This window comes from Spea bombifrons, chromosome 11 (genome assembly GCF_027358695.1).
Source record: "Spea bombifrons isolate aSpeBom1 chromosome 11, aSpeBom1.2.pri, whole genome shotgun sequence".
In the NCBI taxonomy this organism is placed as follows: Eukaryota; Metazoa; Chordata; class Amphibia; order Anura; family Pelobatidae; genus Spea; species Spea bombifrons.
Window position 1 is genome coordinate 1,943,965 of NC_071097.1, and position 25,001 is coordinate 1,968,965.

The following is a 25,001-nucleotide window of genomic DNA, read 5'->3' on the forward strand; positions in this document are numbered from 1 at the left end:
TCCAACAAAATACAACTTGCAAAAAAACCTGATGAATTTAACCTTTTCTATACTGTATTTTTTTAAGATAATATTTGTAACAGATATATAATGAGGACGTTTTAAATCCCAAACCTTGACCCTTTGTATAACGTCATTCCAATTTCAGAATTTTTTTGTGCTTTTTTAAGAACTATTTTAATTATTTTTGTATTTTGTCCCCTTTCAAATATAACTTGTTTGACAGCCTATTGGTTGTAAAGGTTAGTGAGCTGGAGAAGCTCTTTTTTTTGTACAAAAGAACTGTATTTTGTGGAATTGAAACATGATATATTTGATTAGATCTGTAAATGAATGTCCAAGTCCTTAAAATTGTGCCTCATGCTATTTTTTTTTCAGGGAATGCTTAATTGTCCTGTGACACACGAGCAGTCACTGATAGGCTGTTGCCATAGACTTGGTTAAAATGTCTTCCTGGTTAAAATGTCTTCTGAAAATGTCTATTCTTGTAGGTTAAGCTTGTGAACAATGAATGCTTTAAAGCTCCTGAGTGTGTTGCTCTTCGGAGTGATTTTGAGGGCTCTCGCTATAGATTCGGGAAAATGTGATGAGTATACCAACACGTGCGCGGTGATTTCGTGCGGGATGCATAGCTCGGGCGGTCAACCCGGAAGAGATGGGAGAGACGGTAAAGAAGGAGCGAAAGGAGAAAAAGGAGATCGAGGTAGGACGTAGGCCAAAAAAAGGTCTTCATTTTATCCTTTAACCATGCATGGGATAGGCATATGGCTCCTAAAATTAAGTCCAAGGGCTGATTAAGTTCTGGGTCTTTCAAAAATGGGCAGACCAGATGGGCCCTCAAATTCTATGTTCTCCGGGTTCTTCATTTCCACCTATACCTTCCAAGGTTGAAAGAACATAGCAAAATATCTTGGAAGCCATGATTATGTCTTCCTTTTTTGCAGAGAAAATCACAATAAAGCTTGTTGCCCTATATCACAGGTCCTCAAGGAAGCCGGGGTAGTCAAGGACCTCCTGGAAAACTCGGTCCTCCAGGAGTTAAGGGCGACAAGGGTTCTGTCGGCGAAAAAGGGGAACAAGGAAGAAGTGCTACTTCAGGTAACGCTACTGTTGTAATGTCTTGACGTCTCATCACTGGTGGACACAGTCGCTAAGAGGAGTCAAACTTTCCACTTCAGTTACTCTCTCATGAATGAGAAGAGCCAAGAGAGTCTTGATGACTCTCAATCTTGATGGACTCTTGATGGAGATTCACTATCCATTGTCTCCTCGTTCCTTGGCAAATCCCTCTAAAACATATTAAGTGTTTCTGCTAGGCACCTGTAATTCCACCCCATTTTCTCCCTATTAAAATCAAGGTGGTGATCAATTGAAATCTAGTGATTATTTTGAAAAAATTATTGACAATTCTTTATTTCCGTGAGTTCCAAATTCTACTAATAAGTATTCTATTCGTCAGAGGTTGAGGTCGTAATTGGACAAATGAAGACTTTAGAAGAGCAACTACTCAAGCTTCAAGCAAACATAAACAAGTACGCTAAAAGTAAGCTACTTTTTTACAATAATTGTATAATTTTTTTATTTTTTTTTAATTATTGTGTGAAATTTTATTTTAATAAAATTTAAATTCCTTTTTTGGGAGGTTTTTTTCCCCTAATTTTAGGAGATATTTTACGTAGAATATTTTTTTCTTCGAAATCCAAAGGGATCCAAAGGACAGCAAGATTTTCATACGTTTTTATTCTGTTAAACAGATATTTCATGAGTCATAAAATCAAGTAAAAAAAAAAATCCCCAAGAACAATGGGAAACTTTGGGTCTCAAATAAGATTAATGGAGCGATATTACGATAGGGTCAGAGGTGGAACATTCAAGACTGAGGACAAATGGTAGACCTCAAGAAGCTATATATACTTTAGGTAGATAGCATCGTCGATATATTTTGGCATCAATCTGATCAATTTCATAACCCAACCCATTTCAGAACCCAACTTTGACATGTTTGCCATTCATTATTGAAGCCAACGTATCCTTGTCCATTTCAGTTTTGCTTTTCCATGGCGGCAAACAAGCCGGCGACAAGGTTTTTGTAACCAACGGCCTGGAGGAAAGCTTTGAGAGCGTGCAGAGGACCTGTAAGGAAGCCGGGGGTAACATAGCCACGCCGAGGAACGCGGCCGAGAACAGCGCGGCCCAGGAGATCCTCCACGCCAAAGGCGAGAACCCAAAGGCGTTTTTGGGAATATCAGACCTGCAGGTGGAAGGGATCTTCAAATACGCCGGGGGTGACAAGATCGACTACAGCAACTGGAACTTGGGCGAACCCAACAACAGCAAGGATAACGAAGACTGTGTTGAGATACAAGACAACGGAAAATGGAATGACATTCCGTGTTCTCTTTTGAGATTGGTAATCTGTGAATTCCAATAAATATTTGTCCTAATTATTCTTTTTCCGGGGCCAAAACGGTGGTGAATTCATGAAAGTTTTTTTGTCGATTCATTTCATTCAATCAAGCTTAAAAATAATGAGAAAGTCACTTATTTCTGTTGTTGTTTAGCGATATATATGAGTATATTCTATAAAAAAATCCAATATTCAGAAAAATGAACTTTTTATTGTATAATCTAATAAGTAATAGTTTTTGATTCTTGTAGAAGGCTATCTGAATAACTTGAATTCTACAACTCGTTACAGCAACTATGAAAATTACCATAAATGCATTATTTTATTCATTAAATTAATAACTATTACTTTACTTCGTAACGAGATACATTTAAAAGTGAAGAGAGCTTTTAGAGTCAGGTGTAAAGGTTGGTGACCTGAGGTGAACGGGGAATATGTCGATATTTTAGAGAGCATTGAACTTTCTATACACTCCTGTTAATAAGTCCCAGGGTTTGGTGGTGCGTACGAGAAAACAAAACTTTAAAATTCAATCAGTAGCCAATGGTTGGCTGCTTCAAGCCTTCAGCTGAAGCTCTGGAGCTGCAGATTCACCTAATGCGCTCCTCAGCATCATGGAGATCAGTGAGTGATCTGAAGGAACTCTTGGGTGACCCATACTCCCAACATTTGAAGTGTCCAAAAAAGGGATGATTGTGTTGGGTGATGTGACAAGAGAAGTGGGTGGAGCCATGCATGAAAGTGGGTGGGGCAACTAGTGTGGTCACCCAGCTTACCTGAATAGCAACCTTAAATGGGAACTGGACAGGAGATCCATACTTTTTGTCTCCTTGGACCAGTTGGGACAAACTTAACTAGCCCACGGTCTTCACTGCTCATAAAAGCGGGGACAGTAAGGGAGACAACATCAGCACAAGCGCTGTGTGTCGGGAGCTTCATGAAAAGAGCTTCCCTGGCTGAGCAGCCCAGGAGAACGCTACCTACATAGCATCCACTGTAAGGTTTGGTGGAGAAGGGATAATGGTCTAGGGCTGTTTTTCAGAGGTTGGGCCCCTTACTTCCAGTAAAGAGACATCTTAATGCTTCCAACTTTGTGGGAACAGTTTGGTGAAGGCCCTGTTTCTATTCCAGCATGACTGCGCCCCAAAGCTCCATAAAGACATGGTTGGATGAGTTTGGTGCGGAGAAACTTGACCGGCCCGTACAGAGACCTGACCTCAACCCCATCCAACACCTTTGGGATAAACTGGAACGGAGATTGAGAGCCTGGCCTTCTCGTCCAACCTCAGTGCCTGACCTCAGAAACGCTCTACTGGCTGAACGGGCAAAAATACCAACAGAAACACTTCCATATATTGCAAAAACCTTCCCAGAAGAGCAGAGGCTGTTATAACCATAAGGAATGGGATGTCCAACAAACATGTAGGTGTGATGGCCCGGTGTCCACATACTTTTGGTCGTATGGTGTAGTTCTTGCTCAGAGCATAAAGAGGGGTCGTGCAGCTTTAAAGTGCCATGGCCGCCTCGTCATCTCCAGTCCGGCCCTGTAGGAAAGGATCCAAATGAAGCTACGTACATAAGATGAAGCCGGTGTTTACACATATTGCCAATGAACCTGTTGGGACAGACTAAAGTTCAGCATGAAAAAGTAATCAATATAAACCGACAGATAAAGGTTTGTCTTCTGCTGTGCTTCACTGTCTACTTTCATACGGGTTATCTGGCCACTGAAGAAGGTGAGCGTTGCGTGCGGTGGTTTAATCATAATTGTTGTGAAGAATTATCTGTATTATAGCACCACAGATAATGTTTTTACCCCTAGGTAGAGGTCTATGATGGAAAGATATTTGAAGAGCGTGATAGTCATAACTATCTTGGTTTTGATAACGTCGTTCCCTGAGGTTATGTCAGATGCCACCACCACGTGCTCCGCGGTACAAGGGCCACCAGGTCTTAATGGAAGAGACGGAAGAGACGGACTCAATGGACTCAATGGACTCAATGGACCTAAAGGAAAACCAGGTACGGCAGAAACCAAGGAAATCTGTGTTCTTGAACATTTTCAACAACATCTCTAACACTCAGACACAACGCGGTGGCTGTTAGGACAGCCAGAGTCAAGCGTTGATTATCATTATTTAAGGGCTTTGCAGTTTGTAACACACTAAATCTACTCAACGTAGGAGCTCCCGGTCAACCAGGAAATCCAGGGATCAGGGGTATGGTCGGACCCCCTGGAAAAGTCGGACCAAAAGGAGAACAGGGACAAAAGGGAACAAACGGCCTTCCAGGTATTTTAAATATTTTATTTTTTTTAAAGAATTTTTAAAAAAAATTAATTAAATTACAAAAAATTACAAAAAAAATCCCATTTTACATATATAGACTGTATATATAATATATATATAAAAAAAATATTATATGTAAATATAAGAGATATATAAAATAAATAATATTTTATGAAGGTGTATAACTTTTTATAAATTACTTTTTTTTTTTTTTTGAGGTTTAAAAGGAGAAAAAGGAAATCCAGGTATGGTCAATTAAACGATTTAAAAATTTCAAAAATTTCTAAAAACAACTAAAATGTCTAAAACCCCACGTGATTTTATTTACCGGGATTACCGTATTAATTACAGCATTTTAATATTTATTAATCGTTACGGATAAAAATGTGAATTCTTTCGTTGGGACACAGCTAAAACTTGGCTATTGTAAGGTCTTACTTAATATTTACTTAGTGCGTCGTTAAAGCATACCTGCCAAGTGTCCCTGTTTGTGTTGGGTAGTCCCTCTTCATGAAGATTCTGGGAGGAACTACATGTTTTTTTTCTCTGTACGTCCCAGGCTCGACTGATGATTTGAGAAATCGGGTAATACAATTGGAAAATAGTATTTCCGTGCTGAAGAATGGTAAGTGTGATCGGAGTATCGGAATGTATATTTCTAGTGCTAATGTGGGGGGGGGGGAACCCTATTCTAAAATGGAGTTGGCAACCCCTCTTTGGCTCTAATGGCTTCCAATTTTCTGGCAAGGTTTTCCACAAGATTTTGGGGAGCTTCTCTGGGAATTTTTGCCCGTTCATCTAGTAGAGTGCCTGTGAGGCCAGACGATGATGTTGGACGCCATCTCCATTCCAGTTCATCCCAGAGGTATTTGATGGGGTTGAGGTCAGGACTTCTCCTGGCATCCACCAAACCCAGAATCATCCCTCAGACTTCCAGATAGTGAAGTGTGAGTTATCACTCCAGAGAAGATGTTTCCACTGCCCCAGAGTCTAGTGGCGGTGGCTTTACACCACTCCGGCTGATGCTTGGCATTGTGCACAGCGATCAGCTTGTGTGCAGCTCCTCGGCCGTGGAAGCCCAGTTCATGAAGTTCTCGATGCACAACGCTTGTGCTGATGTTGCTTTCAGGGGCAGTCTGGATCTCTGTGGTGAGCGATGCTACAAAGGACAGAGCTAGGTACTTTAGCACTCACTGGCCCCCACTCTATGAGTGTGCATGGTCTACCTCTTCATGGGTGAGCCGACTTGGGGATCTCTCTTGCATTTCGTGGACGACAGGGACGCTATGGTGAGGCCCCTGAGTTCCCTATAACATTTTGTTTTTTTTATTGATGCTTTATTATCTTTTGGAAGAGAAACAAAGTTTCTCCCATCTTTCCCTCTGATCAGCCCTGTAATGATTACGCTGTGATCAGGAAGCCCTGGGAGTGATGATCAGAGATCACAGCATAGTCTGGGCCTACCAGCCATTGACACTACTCTTCGCGCCAATCGCCATTACGTCGGATCCTCCATGATGGACCCAGCCCTGCTGACCGAAGAGAGTCCTGGTCATCTATAGGCAGCCTCATATCTTGCGCAATATCAATAATATCTCCTAAGGGGCCTTCTGACAGCTTTTTGTGGACATATTATTAAGTCCATAGGGATGTCAACAACTTTTTTGGACTTGGAGAGACTCATCCGTTAAATAAATTGCAAAATATATATAAATATTAATAATATAGATATAATAATATAATAAACATAAATAATGCTTACCCCCATACCCCTATATTGTAATTTTTAATACAAGTTGTGTTATTTTGTTATTCGTTGTAAAGTTCAAAATAGCATTTATTTATTTTTTTGCAGTTCTTGTGTTACAAAATGATCTAGTCACCGTTGGGAACAAAATGTATGTGAAACTCAAACAAACCGGTACCTTTGTAACAGTGAAGTCCATCTGTGAGAGACACGGGGGGATTGTTCCTTCTCCAATGAACGACGAAGAGAATGGGGTCTTGCACGTCCTGGCACAGGAAATACCAAGACAGGCAATATACCTTGGAGTAAACGACAGGGAGAAAGAAGGAACTTATGTGCATCCCGACGGGACGGAAGCGACCTACGTGAACTGGAGAGCCACGGAGCCAAATGGGGGTCAAATAGAGAATTGTGTAATGATCTATTTGGAAGGGAAATGGATTGATGTTAATTGTAACAGTGTAAAACAAGTCATTTGCGAGTTTAAATTATGAGGATGAAATTTTAGGTGTATTTGTGTTTTTTTGGGGAAAATGCCATAAAATTATCATTAGATTGGGGAAAAAAAAACAAAAAGACAAAGAAATGTGCTAATGCCCTTGTCCACCCATGGACTATGGACATACAAGGGACCTTAAAGTGTTTCATTGCAGTCTCTTAGTGTGGTAGCTGACATTCTGATCTTCTCCAGCTGGTATCACTCCATCGTTACACGATCGCACGAGCTCCTCGGCATTCCAAAAGGTTGTTAGAAGAGTTACGAGTGACTTTTCTCCTACCTTTCCCCCCGCCCATATCTCACAAATTGATCGGAGCGGCACCATTATTGAAGGTATTCGCCCCAAAGCACCACCAGTCGGATGTTGGAGTGGTCACCAGTGGAAGCTTGGTCAACTTTGACCAACACTGATGGATGGTAAGGAAGTGGAGGTGGCTTTCACTGTTAACGTCATGTGCTTTATCCAAAAAATAGTTGGTCGGGGTGGTCTGGTCAATGAAAGCCACATGAGATGGCCTGGAAAAGAAATGTCGCACACATTAGAATAAAATCTAATGGAGTTGTCCTTGTCTACTCTTGAAGCAACTGGTTGTCCAAAAAAAAAAAAAGCCTTCTTTGTCTGGGTTATCATCCGCATTCCAAATAATGACTTTCTAGCTCAATGAAAATATGGTGATGGAACACTGTGGCTTTTTCGAACAGCTCCAATTATCTGGTGTCATGAGAAATCTACGGTGATGGTAACTTGGAGAGACTCCTCCTTAGGAAGGATCACCCTAAAAGTGGCATGGGTTATATTATGACTGAAATAGTTGTGTTTAACATTATCTATAAGATACTATGAAAAAAGTCTGCATTGCTTCATTTTAGCTGTCCCATGTGGTGTATTACTATATACAGCACTGGGGGGGGTTATATTACTGTATACAGCGCTGGGGGGTTATATTACTGTATACAGCGCTGGGGGGTATATTACTGTATACAGCGCTGGGGGGGTTATATTACTGTATACAGCGCTGGGGGTTATATTACTGTATACAGCGCTGGGGGGTTATATTACTGTATACAGTGCTGGGGGTTATATTACTGTATACAGCGCTGGGGGTTATATTACTGTATACAGCGCTGAGGGGTTATATTACTGTATACAGTGCTGGGGGGTTATATTACTGTATACAGCGCTGGGGGTTATATTACTGTATACAGCGCTGGGGGGGTTATATTACTGTATACAGTGCTGGGGGGTTATATTATTGTATACAGCGCTGGGGGGGTTATATTACTGTATACAGCGCTGGGGGTTATATTACTGTATACAGCGCTGGGGGGTTATATTACTGTATACAGCGCGCGGGGGTTATATTACTGTATACAGCGCTGGGGGGGGGTAAATTACTGTATTGTACTGGGGTTTGTTCCAGGCTGATCTCTGCATTAGTAAACACATATGTGCAGAAACACGGGTGTTTCCGAATGATTTCTATAATTTATACGCATGGCGGTGACAGAGTGGCCTCTAGTGGCCAGGACGGGTACTGCAAGGAATATCCCAGGTCCGAATGTTTTAACGTTCCAACGCAATCAGTTACGTTAATTTATTACCTATTTTAAGGGAAAGTTAGGAAGACACCCAGGGGATAAGCCCAGTGTGCCAGATGGACAGTCCGTGGTTACTGCACATTTTAACTGTTTTGACAATACTAAAAAAATAACATTTAAGTCTCAGCATGTGGACACTCTCCTGCCGAGTTTGAGGCAGATAGTTCGAGAGGGTACTTAAATAACAAATAGCTCTTAATCAAAAAGCCATGCCTAAGACGCGCGTTCTGCATTTCGTACTCCGACGTTTACGGCAATTCCTATTTCGTAGTATTTGAATTTCTTGGCTTACGCAAACATACAGGGGCTTTCCCCCGGCTACTTCTTCCAGCTGGATATCAGAAATACATCGTAAATTCTAAAATATTTCTGGTGCTTATCAGGACTGGGCGGGGAACGACGCCATCGTTTTGTTTAGAAAAGCTTCTGCAGGAGATCAGGTGAAGAAACATCAGCATTCCAGCTCCATGACTTCACCCTCCTTGACCCCAGAAAGCTTCTCCTGCAAGATCGGCTGAGCCGACCCTGTATAATGTATAGTTAAGTCAGTGAGACCTGTATAAGGTATAGTTAAATCAGTGATAATGTTTGAACATTATAAAAGGGGGAGATGAAGTGTCTTCTCGTGTCCCTCAAAAAGAACGGACCTCCAAGACTCTCTATTATGTCACTCTTCGTTTAACCCTATGAAGGTCGGTCCACTCAATTCCATCACCGCCTTCCTTGGCCCAGTTCACAGAGGTAATCGAAAATGTTCCATGTTCTAAGAAGCGGTGGGAAGGAGGACTTTCCACCACATGGGAACACCAGTGGTTTGAGGTCCCCAGCTTGTTAACCTGATGTGCGTCCAGACGTTGACATGACAGGAAGTCTTCTTGACCACACGACCTTGTCAAGAGGTCATTGTGACATCTCAGGTGGGTATTCACTAGACTTGTGCGTTCGGGAGGTCATGATAACGAACACGGATGATGCGTTCTCGTTGTTCAAAGCGAATAAACGAATATGGCGGCGGATAAACAAAGACGAAGACGCACAACGCAAAGAGTTTCCGTTTCTTCGCGTTCATCTTCGTTTTCACATCGCGCCCGCCGTTTCTTGAAAGAGGGTTGAGTGCGCTGGTCTTCGTTTGTCCAATCAGCTCGCTCTTGTGACATCACGCATTTAGTAACACCTATTACCTTTAAAATTAGATAATAAATAGATATGTAACCAGTCAGGTGCACTACTACTATCCTTAACCTTACATTAACACTAACTCTAAGCTTATTTTGAGTTTTTGACCCACTTTCTTCCATCCGCATACCTACCAACAGTCCCGAATTTCCCAGGACAGTGCTGTTTTGTGTTTTTTTAGTTTTCCAGTCCTGTCCCATCAAATTCCGATAAAATAGGTATGCAAACGTAGATAGGTAGAATAAATAAATAAACAAAATTAAATACAGTTAATAATATAAGAAGAAATTAACCCCTTATTTTTAATAACCCTTATTATAAATAAAATGCGATAATAAATTAATTATAGATCTTTAACCAATCAGGTGCACTGTTATCCTTAACATTAACCCTATAACTCTAAGCTGATTTTGAGTTTTTGACCCACTTTCTTCCATCCGCATACCTACCAACAGTCCTGAATTTCCCGGGACAGTCCTGTTTTTTAAAAAATGTTTATTTTTCCCAGTTCTAGGTAAGCATGTCATTGTAGGTAAGTCTAGGTAAGTCTACTCTTCTTTGACATGGTTTTTGATCTCCTTGGCAAGCGAATGAGTTTGTAGCTTCGGTCACGCTGAACTCATTAAAAGGAAACACGGTGTTCCAGTCCCTGCCGGCAGCCGGGGCTTTCATCAGCACTAACACATTTCACAAGAATTGCACATATTTCAGCATCTGGGGTTTTCGGAAATGTCGACGGATTCTTTGAGATATAAACAGATAGTTCTGATATAAGACGGCCTGTTTTCCGACGGCTGCACTTTCCTTCTGGAGGCTCCCGGTCAAGGAACCCAACTTTCTACACGGGAGAGTTTAACAATTAGATCACCGTACAAGTCATCTAAGAAGGTAGGATCGTTTGGTGTTTTTTTTTTGCTTTCTTATAAATTGTAGTTTTTACCCCAGTCTCGGGGTGAATGAAGACATTTGGCTGACATCATCAGTGAGTCTATCCTTATAGGATCTGTATGATGGGCTATTAAAGGGTTAATATTTAAAGTACAGAGAATTTAGAAACTTCTCTGGTGCCCCCCCTGATCATTTTAACGTCATAGGTGTGCGACGTCTAGCTGCAAACTCAGTTGTGAGCTCCGATACAGCGGTAAAAAAAGGTGTGAGTATGTGTGTATGTGTGTGTATGTTTGTATGTGTTGTATGTTCCTTCCAACGCCCCCCCCCCCAGATCCATAATCGAAATAATGGTAAAATTAACCGTATGGAAGGCATAAGTGTGTATAGTGGTAATAAGCAAATTAAAGGTTACATTCCCCCCCCCCCGCTCAAAAAAAAGCCAACGTTTTGACCTGTTGTCCTTAAGGGGTTAAATTAAATATAAAATATACTAAACCCTACTTTGATTTTTAATCTATAATGATTTTTTTTTATTCCAGAATATTATTATTATAGTTTTATCAGAGTATTAATATTGTTATTATTATTTAGAATATGTATTAAATAATAATAATAATAATTTTGCTACATTAATAATTTTTGCAACCATTTTAATAATTTGAATGCAATATTTTAGAATAAGCCACACTTTTTATTTCCTTACAGGCAGGAGAACGGCAGAAATGGGCATTTCCAAAAACGTGGCCACTCTCACATTTTTGGTGGTTCTGCAGTTATCGCACCGCGTGCTTTCAGACACAGACAACAAGTGCCTGATTGTGCAAGGGCAGCCGGGTCTCAACGGCCGCGATGGAAGAGACGGGGCCAACGGTTTAAAAGGTGACCCAGGTAAGATCATTTTAAAAAAATAATAATAATAATTCAATTTTAATTTCATTTCATTTTATTTTTTTTAAACTATAATTATACACAAGGCTGCTTTTCTCTGAAAATGTTACAAATCTGGGAACCCAAGTTTTGGTAGGTATGTTCAAACCTTGGCCAGATTGTTCCACTTACTGGATTAAAATTCGCCTGGTGGTCAAACATTCTTACCTATATTTTAAATTTGACCAAGAGTTAATCATTTCATAATTGCTGACCTTCTGTTCTTAGGTCCTCCTGGACCAGCTGGAGCTCCAGGTTTGAAAGGGAGCTTAGGAGCTCCAGGTAAAGCAGGACCTCAGGGGCTGAAAGGAAACCAAGGAGACAAAGGAACCCAAGGTGTCCAAGGTAACAAAGATCTTCTTCTATCTTAGATTACTAGCACCTCTAGGACCAGGTTTGGACCGGTGATGAAGAGGTAGCAACGGCACTTTAAGGCCAGCGGCCGCCCGATGACATAAGCGCACATGGGCTGTTCTGATGGCCAGTCCGGGCATCTCTGGGACTTATTATTCTACAAACTGCCCCCTGTGAATCATGATTAGCTCTGTATTGTAGCTTAGGCCAACTAGGTCTAAAGATGCATATCTGAGAAGGTGGCATCTTTATGCCTTATTAATGGATCACCAATGGGGAGACCTCGAAAGTATTATCGTGACATGATTGTGTTTGCCACATTGTATGGTGGTCTATGGAATTTATATTTCAGATCTACTGCACTGTCTCAATCTTTTTTTTCTTTTTTTTTAAAGGACTAAAAGGGGAGAAGGGGTCACTTGGTCCTGTTGGAACACAAGGTGCCAAAGGGGCTTCAGGTGGCACTGGACCTCCAGGAATTCCAGGCGCTAAAGGAGCTGCCGGTGCCAAGGGGGATAAAGGAGATCCAGGTATAAAAATACATACTGTACTTGAACAAGTGTTATTGTGACTTTTATGCATTAGATTATGTGTCTTGTCATCTTGTCAAGGTGGTTCCTTGAGGGTTGGTTTGGTCCAGAGGCTTAGCCAATGACAGCTGGTTATTGGGCTTCCAGGTCAACTCTTTTGGCTTTGTGCCAACTATTCTCAATAATTTTAAATATTTAATTGAATTACCAGCTAAGGTCACCTACTGAACCACATACGTTCTCTTTATTTTACTTTATATCTAAATCAGGGCTAAAAGGGGACAGGGGTTTGCCAGGTCCTGCTGGAATCCAAGGTGCTAAGGGGGCTTCAGGCGCAACTGGGCCACCAGGAGTTTCGGGTGCCAAAGGAGCTGCTGGCGTGAAGGGGGATAAAGGAGATCCAGGTAAACTACATCTGATTATGAGATATGAGTAGTTTCACTAGTTGTCAGCCATATAACGTTTTGGGTGATTTTCCCAGCTCAAACACCACACTGAGCTGATGCTTTATGGCGATGCTAATGAAGTCCCTTCCTCCATAGACTTTCATTAGTCAGAGAGTCTTCATTTGTGTGTTTCTTTTTTCTTAAGACTGTTGCATTATGAGATGGAAATTAAAGAGTTAAAGTATGGTTTAAAGTAGTAAAAAGGCATTATTTGGGATTGCTTGGGTGAGAAGATGACATTTCTAATTTTGCGTCAGAATCACTTCTTACACATATTTCTCAGTGCACCCCTATCCATGATTTAGTTTGGTCCATCAACAAAACTCATTTTGAATTGCAGATAAGACCATGACCACAAAAGTTACAAGTTTGGAGAGCAGGATTTCTGCTCTAGAGAAGAAGCTGGCATCCCTCCAGAAGGGTAAGTTTGATGCTTCAAGACCCACCTGAGACCCGGAAACCATGTAGTCATATTCTGACATCATCAGTCTGCGCCCTTCAGCCTATATTAATACTATGCCCTCCCTGGATGATGGCCTTTTGTGGTTTACTCCTAAGAGTCACCCCAGTAATGTTTTCTATTTTTTTACCTCGCTCTCTGGTATCCAACCCAACTTGTCCTGACCTTGCTGCTCTCTGGTGTGACTTATTCTGGATTGTCTTGACCACATGGTCCATCCTCCTGTTATGGCCCTTGGTTGCCAGTCAACTCTGCTGACTGTTTCCGTTCCTTAATGTCATAACAATTCAGATGTTCTTTCCAAGAATATTTTTTCCAAAGGTTTTTTTTTTAACCAAATCATCAATTGAAATATCTCTTCGTTTAATAAACGATACATTATGAAAGGTCAATGTTGGCTGGTTTCTCCCGAGAGAAGGACCTAAATAACGTATAGTTTAAACAGTTAAATTATCTGTTTTGGCTATGCACGGCCCAACGCTTCTTCTGGAGAAACCCACCGATGTTTGACCTTCACAGTGGTTTTTTTTGAGGCTATTAAGATAGTTTTGTCCTGTTTGGCAGTTCTCTACTTCGAAGCTGGAGCGATCTCCTCTGGGAACAAAGTGTACGTGAGCAACAGAAGGGAAGCTGATTACACGACTGCGAGAGCCAACTGTGAACAGTTCCAGGGGACGCTGCCGACTCCCCAAACCAGCGCCGAGAACGCGGCCATCGCCCAGATTACGAAAGCCTTAAACAGGAGAGTGTTCCTTGGCATCAATGACATTAAAGATGAAGAGGTTTTTGTTTATCTCAATGGGAACAAAATTGGTTATAAAAACTGGTACGCGAAACAACCGGATGGAAAAAGGGGCGAAAACTGCGCTGAGATGATGGAAATTGGACAGTGGAACGACCGGGCCTGTGGCGCTAGGAACATAGTCTTATGTGAATTTTCAGTGTGATGACTACATTATTAGTTTAAATTTAAAACATTAAGGATTTAATACGATGACTTTGTTGTTACATTAACAATATAAAGGAGAACTTCACAGCCTCTACCATCATCTATTCAACATATTACTGTTATCTCCATCATGGTGCACGACCACGATCCGCTCCTTCCTCCGTGTCACAAGTAGACCCGCGTCCAGGCCTTCCTTTTATAACGCAGTCACATGACCGCGGGCAAGAACCATGTCGCCAGCACTTTATGGTGACCTCTTAAGCTCAGGTTGACCTAGTTTCCTGGTGGATTCCTCTATTTAGGCTTCAGGCCTACACTTCTTCCTCGCCCTTTGCTGGTGAAGCCGGGGAGTTTTAGCTTCTTGATTCCCGACTCGGCTTGTTCCTGTGACCAGTGTGTTTTTGATTCCTGACCCAGCTGTGACCTACAACTTTCCTGTTGCTACTGTTTGACTACCTTGCCTGTTTGTTCCTTGGTTCCTGGCCTGATTTGACCTAGTCTCTACCTATGTCGTCCTGGGTCACCTCGTTCTGACCGGCCTGCTTCTGCGTTTGGCCTCTCCGCTGTCCAGTCTCCACATCAGGGTTCCAGCTACCAACACTCAGCGTTACACCTCTCCTGAAGTTCTCTCACTTCTCCTCGCCCCACCGGTACAAGGGCCGTTACAACAACAATCAGCAACTTAACAACAGGGGAGGGATAACTTAATGGGGATGAATCCTGGAGATCCTGGGAATTTGTTCTTGTTGAATGGAACGTTATCCTTTTGGAGGGACTATAAGAGACCTACAAATTGTGAAGGGTGGATATTAAAGCACATTTCTTGTCTGTATCACTGTACAAATAAAATATGAACTGGATAAAGATTGGGCCGAATGGTTCTTTTCTGCTTTCAGTTTCTATATGACCGGCTTGTACTTTTTTATGTTTATTTTAAGGGGTATGTTCTGGGTCTTTGTCCTCTCAGGATCCTGTTACAGTGAGCGATGGTACATGTTTATCAATGGAGGAGAAGTGAAACTATGGCTGGAGCCTGTGTTTGTTCAGTGGGATTTACTGAAGATCAGATAACCTGCAGAGGTCAATCCCCTCCACAAAAACTCAGTATAGTACAGCGTGATGTAAATAGGAAAAGCCCCTTCGGGGGGCCATAAAATGGATTGGGTATTCCCGTTAACACTGGTATCAGCGTGGACATCGCTGGAAGCACTGATTGGAGGAGCAGAGATCCAAGGGGATCCATATAGACACTGCGGAGATGTCTGAGGAACCCTCGCCTTGGTCAGAGATGCAGGACTGCAGTGCCCTGCTTCGTGATCACTGTGTGATCTGCTACAGTGGAGGTCATAGTGTCAGCAGTGCAAAAATATAAAAATATAAACAATAAGAAAAGAGACTAGAAACGCCTCAAAGCCATACCACTAGAAAAAAAAAATATTATTTTATTTATAAAACCTTGACTCCCCTCTAAAAGTAGGGGGGTAGATGCTGGGCTTTTTTCTGCAGAGGTCCCTATCCCATAATCAAAATTACAAAAAAATAAAATAAAAATAATAATAATAATAATAATAAAAATAATATTCAAAAATAAAAAAATATATATAATTCATTTTCAAATTTCACCTAGTTCTGTAGATTTCAAGTTCCTCCAAAAAGCTTACCCTGCTATGAAAACATTATAAAGTCAACAACGTGAATCCTATAAGCGACTACCTCGCGTAGGAAAAAGTCAAAAGTCCAATGAAATACCGCGAATAATCAATAACTGCTAATATAAAAGGCTCTGACTCCTGCGTGCCGTGTTCTGCGCTGGCTCTCTGAAGAGCCAGGACCTTCTCAACGTACATCAGAAGGTCACCTTGGAGTTTATTAAACACAGAGTTTCTAACTATCGAGTGAGGAGCTAGTGGAATAAATATATCTCAAGAGGTGAGTAGTCTGACCCGATTGAACCAGATTATTTTAATTTATTTATTATTTTAATTAGTATCTCCGGCCTTCGGTCTATCCATCTCATCACAGGCCGGACGAAAGCAGACAATGCCTCGTTATCTAAAAGTACTAACGTTGGTGGCGGCGGCTCTGGGCTTTTCATGTTGCAAGCTTTCCGAGACACCCACCTGCTCAGTTGTACAAGGGCTTCCGGGTCTTAATGGAAGAGATGGACGAGACGGGGTCAACGGTCAAAAAGGCGACCAAGGTAACATAATATATGACAGGTCAGGTTGAGACAATTAATGTTTTGGGAACCAACATAAAGCACTTTTGTTCATAAAGACTAAGAAATGCAAAGGAATAAATTGCTCTGTCTAGAAGGTTTCATTTTTTAGTTAGTCATTTTTGTTTTGAAGATACTGGACCATACCATTTTAGGTGTCCTTTATTCATTAGTCCTCTTAGCTTCTCAAGAAACCTTCCTATTTCAATAATGGATTGTTTAATTATTAGTATTGAATATTAAATTATTAAATCCAATTTATTATGACCACATTGTGGCCATCAGGTTTTAGTACTAAAAAATACACAAATTGGTTGAAATTATAGGCCCATTGCATCATATTTAAAAGCTCACGCTATGGGTTGTGTGTTGTATCAAATGATGTATCCAGACATCATTATACCTCGTTCCAATATTGTTCAAGCCTGACTGATATATTTTTTGTTCTTTATTCAAAAATAAAAGGACCAATGGGGCAAACTGGGCCTCCTGGTTTAAGAGGCATCAACGGACCCCCAGGTAAAATAGGACCTCCGGGTCAGAAAGGAATCCAAGGAGCAAAAGGATCGATTGGTTTACCAGGTAAGTGGTTAAAAGTTTACTAGAAGTTTGAGAAACAGAAATCTAACAAAAATGAAAAAATATATATACCGGTATTTGACCACTCAGGCCTCCATATTTTTTTAGCCATGCTTTAACTCCCATGTAGAGTGAATAGCCATAATTGAAGCTCTAAAAAAAAAATAGTCATAATTATTTTTTTTAGAGCTTCAAACATCTGTGGAGCCCTTCAACTCGACTTTTTGCTTCATTTCACGAATTAGCTTCTGGACACAAAAATGAATAACTTCAGGTATTATTCCTGAGAGGCTACCTCAAAATTCCAGGTGAATCACTTATCCACTACTCCAACAGGTGGATCTTGGGTTGCTCTTTCCTTCTGCCTCTCCTTGGCCATGTTGTTCCTGCGTGCTCTTCACACACCTGCCTCTCGTTTGGCAATTATAAACCGGGCATTGTCCTTGAAGCTAGAGCATTGTGTTCCTGGCCTTGTATACTGAGCTACTGATTTGCTGCATCTGATTCATCTTCTATGTTTGACCCTTGCCTTGGGACCTCGTTCTAGTGTTTGTCCCTTGGTACCCCGATGACCATGATATTCTGGTTTCTGACTTTTGGCTTGGACTGCGACTATTCTTCGGATCATCCTGTGTACCGTGCATTGGTCAGCATCCACTACCGATCTGCCAGCATCCCTGCCAGAGAGCTTCCAGTTGTGCTCCTGCCTCGTGTCCTGCCAGCGGGCTTCCAGCTGTGCTCCCGCCTCATGGCTTGCCAGAGGGCTTCCGCCTATGCTCCTGCCTCGTGCCCTGCAAGAGGGCTTCCGACTATGCTCCTGCCTCGTGCTCTGCCAGAGGGCTTCCAGCTGTGCTCCCGCCTCATGGCTTGCCAGAGGGCTTCCGCCTATGCTCCTGCCTCGTGCCCTGCAAGAGGGCTTCCGACTATGCTCCTGCCTCGTGCTCTGCCAGAGGGCTTCCAGCCGTGCTCCGGCCTCGTGCCCTGTCAATGTGGTTCCAGTTCCCCGCCAAGCGGGCCACTGAGAGCTTTTTATTCCAACCCTGTTTTCTGCATGTATTAAGATTGTCACCCCAAGTTTATATCCTGCTTATTCCCAGAACACCTATAGATGGCGCCCAAGATGAAGACTAGGGCTAAAGTGAACTGGATCCATCGTTAGCCTCAATTCGGCATTGCTCTGAATCCAAGCCTGCCCCTACATCGAGATTCCTACCTGATCCAGCACCCAGTGCCCTTACAATCCTCTTGGCCTGGTCAGGGAGATCAGAGGATCTCCTCTACCATGCCATTCCCCCATTGCACACAAAAGGGTCCATTGGGGCAGCTACCTGGGACAACAGGACAGCACTAGAAAATTGGGACTGTTGGGAGGTCTCAGGGGTATGACCTTTTTTCTCCCTTTAAGAGACATTCTGTTCCCCTGTCACTGGAAATCTCATGTATAAATTTTATTTTAGATGTTTCTATGGCTACAAAAGTCTCATACTTGGAAAACAAAATTGCCCAACTAGAGAAGAGTATCGCAGTTCTCAAACAAGGTAAATTATTTTATGACATCGGGCTTCCAGGGTAGAGACATATTCACTGGGGTTATACTTAAGACGATGAAGGTCTTTCTTGATGAGGAACTTTTGTTGGGTCTCCAGACCTCATCCGTCATCCATTTTTCAAGTGGTGGGAAACCAAAAGCACCTTGGAAATCTTACGTTTGACGTAGGTTGAGCACCGGCATTTGATCCCCCTCAACATAAGGCTTGGATTTCCTTGTTGATGCTAAACCTATCGTGAAGCTCAGCCCTAGGAGATGTGTTTCAGTATATCTAGAAGACACACATTCTTGAGTAATCAAAATATAGCTATCTAACAGTAAAGAAACTTCAAAATGCTGTAGGGTTCATGAAAATCACACAATTTCTGTCTGAATTTACTGAAAAAAATGTGAAAATGAACAAATCAACATCCACCATCTGAAATCATTTCCTATTGTCTCGTTTCAGATACATCAGCATTGTTGGATCAGCAACTCCTTCGCCTGTCACAGCTAAATCACGGCATATCCAGACTGGAAGGAGGTAATGTTTTGTTGAATAGGAGGCCAAACAGATAAGACTTTTTTTAGCCTTTAATATAATGCTGTTTATCTCATTTTTGTCCAAATAAATACCTGCACCTATTTCCAGACCTGGAGGCCGCCATTGCTGTCACTCATGTGAAATAAAGTCCCTTTCTCCATAGACTTTTATTAGTCAGAGAGTCTGGGTAGTAAATAAAACTGAGCCATTCTATTGTTTACCACAAGCAGTATGAGAAGGGGCCAGAATGTTAGTAGATTAGACTCAAATAACAGACCTAGACCACATTGCCATGATAAATTATATATCACACAAGGACACTATATATCATGTATACTATAAATTTCAGTTTTTATGATGGAAGGAAAAATGAAATCAGCGGGAAAAAAGAGATTCGCGACCAACGGAAAGGTACTGGATTTTGAAGCCTCTAAAAAAACATGTGAAGCTGCCGATGGACAACTTGCCACTCCTATGAACGACGAGGAGAACGACGCCATCTTGGATATCGTGAAACAACACAACACTTACGCGTATTTGGGAATCAGGGAGGGAAAAATACCCGGGGTTTTCCATTACCTAGACGGGCTTCCGGTTACCTACACTCTTTGGAGCCCATCTCAACCTGGTGGGAACGGAGCAGAAAAATGCGTTGAAATGTATACCGATGGGACCTGGAATGACAAGCCGTGCAACTATTACCGTCTCGTCATTTGTGAGTTCTAAATTGGTAGAAAAAAATCAAGTCGCCCAAATGTATCTCGTAAATACATTTCTGTTCTTGGCGTATATTATTCTAACGCAGACCATATTGTGGGATCAACATCTTTTGTTATAACAAAATGTATAAAATACTACATTTTTTATACTCTTGAACAATAAAATAAAAATTCATTAAAAGCATTGTATAACCACTTTATTTCATTTTTTAAACCGTTTAAGGCATTTTAACACGTTTCCCCATCAAATACCAGGATGAAATGTATTGAAAGAGCCACTAATCTTAAAAATAATGTTGACGACACACTTAAAACCTTGAGAAAACCGTTTATGTTTGTAATACCCAACCAGTAGGAGGCAGTAACTTACTAGATACCCATAGTTGAGAAGAAGGTAGGACACTGTGTCCCCACAAGAGAAAACCTGTCGGCTTCAGAAGCGTTTTTCACCCTCCAACCGGTTCCCCTTGAGGTTGAGCCTTTTTGGGTTCGATGATCCTCAAAGATAGCGTATTATTTTTAACTAATTCATATATTTGGCCACGCACACTTTCTTTTTGATAGCTAATGCACCTCAAGATATAGAAATTGTGCAAAATTATGAATTCCCCACTATTTCTAATGACAAACAGTAGTAATCCACGTTCTGAGGAACGCCAAGACACCATCGGATCCCTTGAAGCTTGGCCGTTCCTCAACAAGCAAAAGATTTCCACCTGGAAGTGCTTCTCTATTTGAAGTAGAACTGAAAGCACCATAGCCTAGGCTTAGAGGTTAATGAAGGAGTCTTTCTAAGCTTCATCTCTCTCGTCTTCTTATACCAATCACGCCAAGTTGGGAAGGCCGATCTATGACTACTCCGGCTTTTGTAGATTCTGGTGCAACAGGAATATTCATAGACTGAATTTGACAAACCCTTAAGGTCTGGGATTATTTCTTTTGAAATTAACCCTATAAACATCACTGTTGCCCAACTCCATAATAAAGTTCTTTCAATCAGGCTCATCCTCGGGGCCATCCTTATGGTTCCTGCTCCAAACAGCTCTTGAATACCTGTGACTATCACCTAGGCCCTTGCTGTTCTAGAATTTTTAATTCCTCTCTTTTATTAAAAGGCTCTTTATAACTTACTGAAAAGCTTACATGGCTATTAAAACGTCAATAATGTAGATGAATTCCAAAACTGACATTCCAGGAAAAAAGTCAAAAGTCCAATGAGATACTGTGAAAGTAATCAATAACCGTTAATATAAAAGATGTTGTCTTCTAGGAGCCGCACTCTCTGGTGGCTCTCTGATAAACAAGAACTTTTGTGACGAATACGGTAAGTATATTTTGGACTTTATAGAACTTATAATTTCTGAAATATGAATCATGTGTGAAGCTGGGGAGAAGCTCTCAGGAGTTAAGCATGTCCTGTTTTATCTCATGTTTAATTTCTACCTCCTTCCCATGTATCCTTGTCATTACAGGTCCAACACAGTAGACATGCCTCATTATTATAAAGGGTTAATAGTGACATTATTAGCGGCTCTGCGCTTTTCACATTGTGATCCTTCCGAAAAACCCACCTGCTCAGTTGTTCAAGGGCTTCCGGGTCTTAATGGAAGAGATGGACGAGACGGGGTCAACGGTCAAAAAGGCGACCAAGGTAACTCATGATGAATTCCAGCCTTAGATGTGTTCTAGTTCCTCAGAGTAGAACACTGAGGCATGTATGTGCTTTAAGATATGACCTTTTGTCCATCACATGTATGCACTGAACATATCTACTGTCTACCTTTAGGGACAAAACATGTTTAGGAATCAACCTAAAGCTCTCTCATTCCTGAAGAGCAATATTTTCTGATCACAAATAGTGGACCATACCATTTCAGATCAAATGATGTATTGAGACATCATTATACCTCGATTAAATATCACTTAAGCTGGACTGATATATATTTTTTTCTTTATTCATACATAAAAGGACCAATTGGACCTCCTGGCTTAAGAGGCATCATTGGCCCCCCAGGTAAAATAGGACCTCCGGGTCAGCAAGGAATCCAAGGAGACAAAGGGTCTACTGGTTTACCAGGTAAATGGTTAAAAGCGAATTGTTGAACCCATTAATTAACTAATAGTTTAGACCTCTATTGCCTTTTCATCCTTTTGGGCTGGTCGGGGAGATCAGATGATTTCCCCTACCATGCCATTGTCAGGGGGTTTCAGGGGTATGGCCTTCGTTGTTCCCCTGCCTCTTCCATGGAAATTTCGTGTATAAATTGTTTTCATTTTAGATGCATCTATGGCTCTAAAGGTCGCAAACTTGGAAAACAAAATTGCTGATCTAGAGAAGAGTATCGCAGTTCTCAAACAAGGTAAAATATAATCCAAAAACTTTGTTGTTAGGGATTGCAAATGAACAGGACTAGGGCCAGACTGGGGATCGCTAGGCGTCCCTGGCAGTTTAGGGCTGGCCAAAGTACGGCCACCGGCTGAATATGCATGGCCACTTGTTGTGTTTCTATACTAAAGCAGTGTGAGGCAAAGTCTATCCAATAAAAAATTATGCATCAAAATGTGAATGAAATAGTACATAAACATAAAAAAGTTAAATTGAACAACAAATACAAAATGGCGGTAGCGCATCCATTCAAAGGCATTCAGAAGGGGACTTGGCCAACTCATGGTTAAAACACAGTGAGAAATCTCACCCAAACGCTGAACCAGGGTCTTGGTGGAGACCATAATCACATCATTACACACAGAAAGAAAATCAGTGAATACAGGTCCTAAAAACATATCAATTTCAGTGAAAGCGTGACTTACGGTGTTATGGCGTAGCCATAACAATCGGTGTTCTAGTACGTGTATTGTTAAACATAACCATAAAAAAATGTATAGCGCAAGGCTACTAAATACACTTCTCATGCATAAATATAAAAACTTAACCCCTTTATGACCAATGGCGTGCCAGTGGTTCCAGGAGGCAACCTTGAAGATGATGTCAACACAGGTGATACTAACGTGGGTCCTCTGCTTAACATCATCTGTAATATATCTAATGCACTTCAAAGTGTTCCAAAGTTAGATTCTATTACCTGGGGGGAGGGGGGTCTTAAAATTATTATGAAAATAAAAAACACTATGTTGTTATTCTGAAAATAGCAATTCTCCCTCAGGCCTCAACAGGAAAAATTTAGACAAAAACAATTATAAATTTTAAGCCGAGTAGTAGAATCAAGGAAAATTATTTTCACACATGTGGCACATCGAAATAGTTACAAAACCTAAAGGAATAAAACCTTAAAATCTGATTAGAAGTAAAGAAATAAGAAATGATTCCAAATTTCCTTGGCTGGTTCAATAGCTTGGATATAACCCCCTTACGGGACTTCCAGGACCTGCTGGTATTCCATGGAATACAGGGACCAATGGGGGAAAGGCAGACTTTGGACTTCCAGGGTAGAGACATATTCACTGGGGTTATACTCAAGATGATGAAGGTCTTTCTTGATGAGGAACCTTTGTTGGTTCTCCAGGTCTCATCCATCAGAAAGATCTATCAAAATCTTTCTAGTGGTGGGAAACCAAAAGCACCTTGAAAATCTTGCGCTTCCCGTAGGTTGAGCTCGGAATTCCTTGTTGATGCTAAACCTATGGTGAAGCTCAGCTCTAGGAGATATCTAGAAGACACGCAACATCAACATCGACCCTCTGAAAACATTTCATATTGTCTCGTTTCAGATACATCAGCATTTTTGGATCAGCAACACCTTCGCCTGTCACAGCTAAATCTCGGCATATCCAGACTGGAAGGAGGTAATGTTTTGTTGAATGGGAGGCCAGAAACACTTTTTTTTAGCCTTTAATATAATGTTTTTTATCTCCCTTTTGTCCAAATAAATACCTGCACCAATCTCCAGACCTGGAGGCCGCCATTGCTGTCAGTCACGTGATATTTTGGGTGACTTTCCCGGCTCAAACACCGCACTGAGCTGATGTTTTATGGCAATGCAAATAAAGTCCTTTTCTCCATAGACTTGCATTAGTCAGAGAGTCTGGGTGGTAGTTAAGACTGAGCCATTCTATTGTTTACCACAAGTAGTATGAGAAGGGACCAGGTTGTTAGTAGATTGGACTCAAATAACAGACCTAGACCACATTGCCATGATAAATGTTATATCACACAAGGACACTTTATGTTATATATATTTCAGTTTTTATCATGGAAGGAAAATTGAAATCAGCAGGAAAAAAGATATTCGTGACCAACGGAAAGGTGCTGGATTTTGAAGACTCTAAAAAAACATGTGAAGCTGCCGATGGACAACTTGCCACTCCTATGAACGACGAGGAGAACGACGCCATCTTGGATATCGTGAAACAACACAACACTTACGCGTATTTGGGAATCAGGGAGGGAAAAAAAACTGGGGTTTTCCATTACCTAGACGGGCGTCCGGTTACCTACACTCATTGGAGCCCATCTCAACCTGGTGGGAACGGAGCAGAAAAATGCGTTGAAATGTATACCGATGGGACCTGGAATGACAAGCCGTGCAACTATTACCGTCTCGTCATTTGTGAGTTCCAAACTCGTAGAAATAATATAATATTATTTTAACAAGAACATCAAGTCCGGCTCTTCCCAACAAGTCAGCCAAATGTATCTTGAATAAAAAAAAATTATGTTCTTGGCGTATATTATTCTAACGCAGACCATATTGTGACATCAAAATTTCTTTTTATACAAAATGTATCAAATATACTGAAATTTTCATGCCGTTGAACAATGAAATAAAATTTCATTAAAATCATTGTATAACCACTTTATTTCATTTTTATACTGTTTAAGCCAATTTCCCCATTGAAAAAAATATAAAATTACGAATAACCAAAAAAAAAATTACAAATTTATTAAAAGGGTGGATTTTTCTTTTTGTCCAACAGGTGGCAGAAGAGAGCTGTAGGAGAAATTAACTATTAAAATAGAATATTTTTTTGGTCTCAGTGCCTTATTGTACCATAAAGTGTTAAATAAAAGATTTAGTAATAATTAAAAAAAAAATTCTAATACAAATAAGCTTTTAAAATATTGTGTTGACCAAAAACTTAGAATGTAGAAAAATAAATGTAATTATGTTAAAAGAAATAT

General features: G+C 41.0%; 5 protein-coding genes across 7 annotated transcripts; all 5 read left to right on the forward strand.

Moving 5' to 3' along the window:
• Positions 1 to 462: 462 nt before the first annotated feature.
• On the forward strand, positions 463 to 2,447 carry LOC128468175 (pulmonary surfactant-associated protein D-like). Its single transcript, XM_053449870.1, has 4 exons — positions 463 to 703; positions 982 to 1,098; positions 1,460 to 1,543; positions 2,046 to 2,447. Exons 1-4 carry the CDS (start codon positions 508 to 510, stop codon positions 2,429 to 2,431), a joined length of 783 nt encoding a protein of 260 aa, XP_053305845.1. The 5' UTR covers positions 463 to 507; the 3' UTR covers positions 2,432 to 2,447.
• Positions 2,448 to 4,001: 1,554 nt separating this feature from the next.
• Positions 4,002 to 7,805, forward strand: LOC128468176 (mannose-binding protein A-like). Of its 3 annotated transcripts, none has more exons than XR_008345818.1 (7): positions 4,002 to 4,143; positions 4,230 to 4,429; positions 4,591 to 4,698; positions 4,914 to 4,940; positions 5,255 to 5,320; positions 5,444 to 5,873; positions 6,551 to 6,752. XR_008345818.1 is itself a non-coding variant. In XM_053449871.1 (6 exons), exons 2-6 carry the CDS (start codon positions 4,240 to 4,242, stop codon positions 6,934 to 6,936), a joined length of 777 nt encoding a protein of 258 aa, XP_053305846.1. In that variant the 5' UTR covers positions 4,008 to 4,143; positions 4,230 to 4,239; the 3' UTR covers positions 6,937 to 7,805. The 3 variants fall into 3 exon arrangements, 1 of the variants encoding a protein (XP_053305846.1); XR_008345817.1 differs by having other exon boundaries at positions 5,444 to 5,844; XM_053449871.1 differs by lacking the exon at positions 5,444 to 5,873 and having other exon boundaries at positions 4,008 to 4,143; positions 6,551 to 7,805.
• A 3,511-nt stretch (positions 7,806 to 11,316) lies between these two features.
• Positions 11,317 to 14,299, forward strand: LOC128468168 (pulmonary surfactant-associated protein D-like). Its single transcript, XM_053449860.1, has 6 exons — positions 11,317 to 11,495; positions 11,763 to 11,879; positions 12,284 to 12,418; positions 12,688 to 12,822; positions 13,205 to 13,285; positions 13,889 to 14,299. Exons 1-6 carry the CDS (start codon positions 11,330 to 11,332, stop codon positions 14,269 to 14,271), a joined length of 1,017 nt encoding a protein of 338 aa, XP_053305835.1. The 5' UTR covers positions 11,317 to 11,329; the 3' UTR covers positions 14,272 to 14,299.
• A 1,766-nt stretch (positions 14,300 to 16,065) lies between these two features.
• Positions 16,066 to 20,032, forward strand: LOC128468174 (pulmonary surfactant-associated protein A-like). Its single transcript, XM_053449869.1, has 6 exons — positions 16,066 to 16,202; positions 16,296 to 16,473; positions 16,957 to 17,073; positions 18,528 to 18,608; positions 19,068 to 19,142; positions 19,492 to 20,032. The coding sequence occupies exons 2-6, from the start codon at positions 16,314 to 16,316 to the stop codon at positions 19,866 to 19,868; spliced, it is 810 nt and encodes a 269-aa protein (XP_053305844.1). The 5' UTR covers positions 16,066 to 16,202; positions 16,296 to 16,313; the 3' UTR covers positions 19,869 to 20,032.
• A 1,306-nt stretch (positions 20,033 to 21,338) lies between these two features.
• On the forward strand, positions 21,339 to 24,546 carry LOC128468171 (pulmonary surfactant-associated protein A-like). The gene is made up of 5 exons (XM_053449862.1): positions 21,339 to 21,512; positions 21,831 to 21,938; positions 22,141 to 22,221; positions 23,591 to 23,665; positions 24,064 to 24,546. Exons 1-5 carry the CDS (start codon positions 21,350 to 21,352, stop codon positions 24,468 to 24,470), a joined length of 834 nt encoding a protein of 277 aa, XP_053305837.1. The 5' UTR covers positions 21,339 to 21,349; the 3' UTR covers positions 24,471 to 24,546.
• Positions 24,547 to 25,001: the final 455 nt, after the last annotated feature.